Source organism: Panthera tigris, chromosome D2 (genome assembly GCF_018350195.1).
Source record: "Panthera tigris isolate Pti1 chromosome D2, P.tigris_Pti1_mat1.1, whole genome shotgun sequence".
NCBI classification, from domain to species: Eukaryota; Metazoa; Chordata; class Mammalia; order Carnivora; family Felidae; genus Panthera; species Panthera tigris.
Window position 1 is genome coordinate 47,561,707 of NC_056670.1, and position 7,166 is coordinate 47,568,872.

General features: G+C 42.8%; 1 protein-coding gene across 1 annotated transcript; it reads right to left on the bottom strand.

Moving 5' to 3' along the window:
• Window positions 1–206: 206 nt before the first annotated feature.
• LOC102961090 (olfactory receptor 6C75-like) lies at window positions 207–2,560 on the bottom strand. The gene is made up of 3 exons (XM_007080051.2): window positions 2,479–2,560; window positions 1,673–1,755; window positions 207–1,185 (listed from the first exon to the last, which is right to left on the bottom strand). The coding sequence occupies exons 2-3, from the start codon at window positions 1,690–1,692 to the stop codon at window positions 207–209; spliced, it is 999 nt and encodes a 332-aa protein (XP_007080113.2). The 5' UTR covers window positions 1,693–1,755; window positions 2,479–2,560.
• Between the last annotated feature and the right edge of the window lie 4,606 nt (window positions 2,561–7,166).

A 7,166-nucleotide genomic window follows, 5' to 3' on the forward strand; every position in this document is an offset into this window, starting at 1 on the left:
CGTGGAATATTTAGGGAGAAGACAAGTAAGCACATTAAGATAAAATGTGGCCTTGAAAAACAGATTTCCATTTTTCCAGGAATGTACAGAGGTCAAGTGGGTGTGCCAGAGACCCTATACTAGAAAGCTGTGGACTGCTACATTGGCCAGAATGAAGTCAAATGTTTTTCTGAAGCCTTCCATTCCAGGGCCATGTGATTTTATTTTCATCTTGATATTTTCAATCTGCACATTGTCTCCTTCAGAGCCTGCTGTACCTGCTTATTGCGCAGAGTGTAGATGACAGGGTTGAGCAGTGGCGTTACCACCGTGTTCACAAGGGCAGCCTCCCTGTTGGAGTTCAGCCTGTTCCTTTGCTTTGGTTTCACGTATATAAAGACACAGCTGCCATACATCAGAGAGAGGACAATGAGGTGAGAGGAGCAGGTGGAGAAAGCTTTCTGTCGCTCCTTGGCTGATGGGAGTCGCACAATTGTGACTACTATGTTGCTGTATGCAATGATGGTTATGATAAGCGATGTCAAAAGGATCAACAAAGCGATGACAAAGGCCAACATTTCAACAGACCTGGTATTAGAACAGGAGAGATGAATCAAAGGATCAAGGTCACAGAAGAAGTGGGGAATGACATGGGGGCCACAGAACGATAACTGGGAAACCTTTACTAGTGGACCAGTGATGAGAAGGAAGGCCAAAACACAGCAGGCAGTGACCAAGAGGAAGCAAGTCTTGAGGTTCATGATGGTTGGGTAATGCAGAGGCTTGCAAATGGCCATGTACCGATCCACAGACATCACTGCTATGAGGAGGAAACCTGCTGCTCCCAGATAGACAAACACAAAGGCTTGTATGAAACAGGCAAGAAAGGAAATGGTTCGGCGGCCTAAAAGAAAGATGACCAGCAACTTAGGAATAACAGCACTTATGAAACAACACTCAAAGAAGGAGAAAATGCTGAGGAAAAAGTACATAGGTGTCTGGAGCCGGGAGTCAGCACAGGTGATGGTGACTATGACAGCATTGCCTGTAATGGATGCCAGGTAGGCCAGCAGGTGCACCAGGAAGAGGACCTTTCCCAGGTGTTGGATGGCAGGAAACCCCTCCAAGGTGAATTCTTGGACAGTGGTCCCGTTCCCCATTTCCATGGGCATCTCTTTCCACAGCATCATCCCTGCTGGTCTTAACCTACAATAAAAACAACCATGAGCACAAAGGTTTGAGGGGATCATGATTAAGTTACTTGTCTATCCAAGAAAGTGGCTGGGCAGGTAGCAAAGTGGTTTAGCTAGTTGGTTCTTAAAACATTTTTTTAAATGTTTATTCAGTTTTTCAGAGAGAGAGGGAAGGAGCAAGGGGCAGAGAGGGAAGGACACAGAGAATCCAAAGCAGGTTCTGCGATGTCAGCTCAAAGCGATGTGAAGCCGGAAAACAGACTGTGAGATCATGACATGAGCCGAAATTGGATGCTCAATTGACTGACCCACTGGCACTTAGCCAGCTGGTTCTTATAGTCTAATTATAATGTTATGATCATTAAGATAATGCTTAAATAGAGCATCATCAGTAGAGTTATTGGCACGTTTGTAGTTATCAAACATTTCATTGTGTTAATACTATCATCAATTTGTAAGTAAACATAACAGTTATTTAGTAATATTCCCTTTGAACATACCTTTTAATAATGCAGCACATTCTGTGGTCTGAGTTATCATCATCATCATCTGTTGAGGATCTATGCTTGTTCTATGCTGGTCTCTGAAATTCAGTATTTCTATGAGTCTTCACAATAACCATGAACCCCTTCTTCTATAGAAGCAGAAACTGAGGCTTAGCTCCAGAGAGCTTAAGTCACATAGCTGGGACCTTAGCCAGAATGCCTGAATCTGGAGTGCCTGCTATTTCCAAATGAGGTGACAAAATATTTTAAAACGGGAACAAATCTATTGTTGATCTCTCAACTTAAGTGCAAGATTAGCTTGATCTTACTTGTTTCTACCCTTAGTTATAATCCCTGTTGAGTTACTGGCCTGTGGAATGACACGGGGCTGAAAGAGCATCTACTTTAGCTCAAGCATTTTATAGAAGAGACTGGAGACCAGAGACATTGGGTGCTGCTCAACAACATGCCATAAACTGTAAATCCAGGATTTACCACCTGCCCCTTTGGTTCACGCTGGCCTGTGAGGGAGGGGGGCTGACAGTAGTTCACACAATTAACCCACTTAGGAAGATATGCTGGGAACCTGGAATGCATACATCCACTCTTCCATGAAGCTCAGTGAACATTCTTCTCTCTTCAGTCCTCTCAATCACTGACTTCTCTCACGATGGTGTTTGACTCTAGCATCTCAATATTAGGCTAAAAGCTGGCAGTGTGGAATGTGTCACTCTCATTACCCCACAGTGTGCCAGGCCCCCTGAAGGGCCTCTCATGAAGCCAAACTGCTCATCCCCTAGTGGCACAGCCTGAGAGTGCACCTGCTTCTCTTCCAGTTGACCCCAGGAAGTTCACCAAGTCACTACAGTGCCTGAGGCCAGTCACACACGGGAGTTAACTCTTGGCAGGAGGGGCTTCTTCCTCTCGCAGCTATTGTCCTCTAAGAAATCAAGACCTTGCTGTGGGCTGAGGGGAAAGAGGAGAAGGAAACGCAATTGTCATAACCTGTTGACTCACAGTGAGGTGAATATACATCCAATGCTGCCGGTGTCTGGCTGACAAAGCCCTGCTTCCATAGCCCAGAATGTTTCATACCACAATAAGGCTACATGGCAGCCTTGACCACTGAAACCCCAGAAAGCAGCAGATGGACTAAAACAACCACATTTCACTGCCTGCAATTCTGGGCGAGAGCTGGACTCCCACACTATTTAGGGTCTGATGAAAGGTCTGGCTCTGCTCCCCAAGTGTGTGGAAGCCCACCTAACCTGCAACATTGCTGTCCACCTGCTATCCTAGTTGCTGGGAGCAGACTGCTGCTTATAGGCTTATGCCTCGGTGCAGCTGAGACAAGGTCCTTGTGCTGCAGTGCTCCACTGTCATGGGAACACCTGCTCCAAGACAGCCTCTACTGCACTATGCTCCTCCGCATATCCTCACCTCCCATGTAGAGGAGCATCCTTGCTTTCCTGCATCAACAATGAGAAGCTGCAAGTTTGAAGTCTCTCTGACATTTTTGCCACAGGACTGTTTGGTCAGCAGCAGGACGGACCCAGCCAGTGAGCAAGGAGTGCAAGCTTTCAAACCTTATTAGATGCTGAAGAGACAGAAGCAGAAAGTAAAGACATGGCTGGTGTGCTGGGGCAGTAATTGGTCACTGTTGAAAACAAGAGTTACTGGTGCCATCGTCCTATTTATTTTCCCATTGTCTGTGGTGATGCTGACTCCCAGATGTCTGCCTTGTTCTCTGCCAAGATTTTTCGAGGAAATTATATGACAGTTTCCCAAGGGTTTCCAAAATCCCAGGCTGAATGTTGCTACTTACTTGAGGTAAAAATCCAAACTACAATTTTCCACATGCACTGAAGCCAGAGCATAGTTGTTAAAAGAATAGAGTTTATGATGAGAAAGGGCTTGATTACACCCTGGCCTTCATGAGGCTTTTGGGAAGTATCCTCCCTCCTTTCCTGGCCAATTGTTCTTCATGCTTCCACCAACGTTATGATTCTTTTCATTGCATATTTTCATCTGAAGAGTATTTTCGTTGTGCTCCTAAATCTCCTTGAAAAAGGAAATCACAAATTTTTTCTTCCTCAGGGAAGAAAGGGGAATGCTATGTGGTATGTGTAACATCTCTAACTTGGCAGGTCCCTCTGTTTTTAAATGGTATTTTGGAAGTGAATCCCCAGATTCATTCTAGATGCACATGAGAAACAGTTGTGAGCCTGAGGATGGAGAAGTTGTATCCATAGCAAGCACTGGCTTAGAAAGCTGCTTCTTCTGGGTACCTCAGCTGGGCTGCAGTAGCAGGAGTGATCCTTTTTTCTGTGGCCTCTGGCTTCCCATTGAAATCTAGAGAATTGGACTAAGCTCCCGGAGTGTATTTGCAGCCAGGCCTGGGCATATACTAGATGGAAATTTGTTGTGCCTGAATCTGCTCTCATCAGTATTGATCTTACAAGGTCAAGGCAAATATTATAGAAACTTTCACAAGTATTCGTGTGGCTCTCACCTTCCTTCAAATAGACATACCATTTTTATAACATCTGTCTATCTACACACTCTGCTTTCAGTCCAGGCCAAACTTGGACCTCATGATTATTTTCTCAGTTGGAAGTTAGGAAAAATAAGGGGTAATTGGAGAAGTGTTGCAGAAGCTAGAGGGAAGTGAGACTGTACACTTTAATTCTCAGATAAAGACACATTTGCACGGGGTTTTAGTTTTAGTCAGAGCCAGCTTCCTGGTGCAAAAATACCTCTCACATCTGAGCAAGTCCCAGTGCCTAAATGATCATGGGAAGGAGGAGGAACTGGCGTGTGGTTTAATGGAAAGGTTTACAAAGGGGACACTCAAAGAAATGGGCTGAACTAATCACACTTTGCATCTAGCGTAAGGGGTGGTGAGATGACATCAGGAAAATGTTTCAAATTGTTCCGCTTTTCTGGATAGTGCCCTCATGGCTCTTCAATACCCACTATTTATTTATGTTTTTAAATGATACCTTGAGATCTTATTTATCTTGGACATTTTCCAGCATTCCTTGTGTTTGAGTGTTTAGTTCTCTAGTTAGAATAAGGAAAAGGATAGTACTTAAAATTGTATTTGTGATTATCAAAACATGGAGGGATAAAGCAAAATCAGGTTGTGGATGCTCCTCTGCAGAATATGATTATGTTTGCTACTCTGTCCCCCAGCCACCCTTGAAAAATTAGGCTAAGCTATATTCAGGATTTACATAATAAGAATATTTGGTTTATAGTGTATCTGGTTAATACGGTCTATTCCTAGAAACATTCCAATTTCGAGTATTATATCCGTAAGGAAGAAGGCTAAGTTAAGACTTGAAGAAAGGCAAATCCTGTCATCTGTGATATTGTGGGACGACAGAGACTGGGGATGCTAGGTTGGCAAGTGGTGACTGGGATGGAGAGAAACACTCATTATGCGGAACCCCAGGCGGAAGGTGGAGCTGCTGGAATACTAATATTACTTTGAGGACCCCTGTCCCTTCATGGAATTTCCATAAAAGTAAGGCAGTAATGGCAACAGGGACCCAGCGCACATCGATTCTGATGCAGAGTTCATTAATATCGCATCCAATGCCCATCCGTCCATGTGAGGAAAAGCATGGTAGTGTGTGTTAGTTGCTTCCAACTTGGGACCAGGAGGGGGAGCTGAAGGTATAGGGTAATTTATCCTCTCTGGGTTTCTTGGTTTTCTTTTTTATTCATGTATGGACAAAGGAAGTCTTTTCCTTTTTAATGAACCTCCTACTATATATAGAATGATTACTTAAGTTGAATTGTGTGGGATAGAAAGAGGTAGAAAAATCTACCTATAAATCTCAGAAGTGAAACTAGTTTGTAAGGTTCTGGATCCTCCACTTTTTTTTTTAAAGTTTTCAGTTAAATTCCAGTTAGTTAACATACAGTGTCATATTAGTTTCAGGTGTAAACTGTAGTGATTGAACACTTACGTACAGCAGCAGGTGCTCATCACAAGTGCACTCCTAATCTGCATCAACTATGTAACCCATCCCTCTCCTCCCCACCTCTCCTCTGGTAACCATCAGTTTGTTCTCTATAATGAAGAATGTATTTCTTGGTTTGCGTTTCTCTCTCTTTTTTCCCCTATGTTCTTTTTTCTTCTTCTTCTTCACTTCCACATAGAGTGAAATCACATGGTATTTGTCTTTTTCTGCCTGCTTATTTCACCCAGCATAACACTCACTTGCTCCATCCACCTTGTTGCAAATGATAAGTTGCCATTCTTTTTCATGACTGAGTAATATTCCATTCTACAATATACCACATCTTCTTCATATATTCATCTTTTAAAAAAGTTTTTTTAATGTTTATTTATTTTTGAGAGGGAGAGACAGAGCACAGTTGGGGGAGGGATGTAGAGAGTGGGAGACTCAGAATTTGAAGTAGAGGCTCCAGTCTCTGAGCTGTCAGCTCAGAGCCTGATGTGGGGCTCAAACCCATGAATTGCAAGATCATGACCTGAGCCGAAGTCAGATGCCTAGCCAACTGAGCCACCCAGGGGCCCCTACATATTCATCTTTTGATGGACACTTGAGCTGTTTCCTTAATTTGGATATTGTAGATAATGCTGCATGTATTCCTTTGAATTCGTATTTTTGTATTCTTTTAGTAAATATCTAGTCATGCAATTGCTGTATCATTGGGTAGTTCTATTTTAAACTTTTTGAGGAATCTCCATACTGTTGTCCACAGTGGCTGTACCAGTTTATACTCCCACCAACAGGGTAAGAGGGTTCCTTTTTCTCTGCATCCTCACCAATAACTGTTGTTTTCTGTGTTGTTAATTCTAGCCATTCTGATAGGTGAGAGGATATATCTCATTGTAGTTTTGATTTGTTTTTTTAAATTTTTTTTAATGTTTATTCACCTTTGAGAGACAGAGAGAGACAGAGCATGAGTGGGGAAGGGGAAGAGAGAGGAAGACACAGAACCTGAAACAGGGTTCAGGCTCTGAGCTGTCAGCACAGAGCCTGATGTGGGGCTTGAATTCATGAACTGTGAGATCACGACCTGAGCCGAAGTTGGACACTCAACTGACCGAGCCACTCAGACGCCCCTGTAGTTTTGATTTGTATTTCTTTGATGATAAGTGATGTTGAACATCTTTTCATGCTTGTGTTGGCCATTTGTAAGTCCTCTTTGGAGAAATGTCTATTCACATCTTCTGCCCATGTTTAAATTGGATTATTCATTTCTTGAGTGTTGTGTTTTACATGTTCTTTATAGATTTTGGGTACTAATCCCTTATCAGATATGTCATTTGCAAATATCTTATCCCAGTCTGTAGGTTGCCTTTTAGTTTTGTGGTTAATTGTTATACAAACGCTTTTTATTTTGATGTAGCCCCAATAGTTTAATTTTGCTTTATTTCCCCTTGCCTCAGGAGACATATCTAGTAAGAAGTTGCTCTAGCTGATGTCAAAGAGGTTATGAGTTGTGTTCTCCTGTAGGATTTTAATGG

What these genes read in the sequence shown, in the direction of transcription:
- LOC102961090 (XM_007080051.2), bottom strand. Translation starts at nt 1,692, where the DNA reads ATGTGCTGCATTATTAAAAG. An exon ending in ATGTGCTGCATTATTAAAAG is followed by an intron (nt 1,186 to 1,672) that starts GTATGTTCAAAG and finishes TTTTTATTGTAG; the next exon opens with GTTAAGACCAGCAGGGATGA.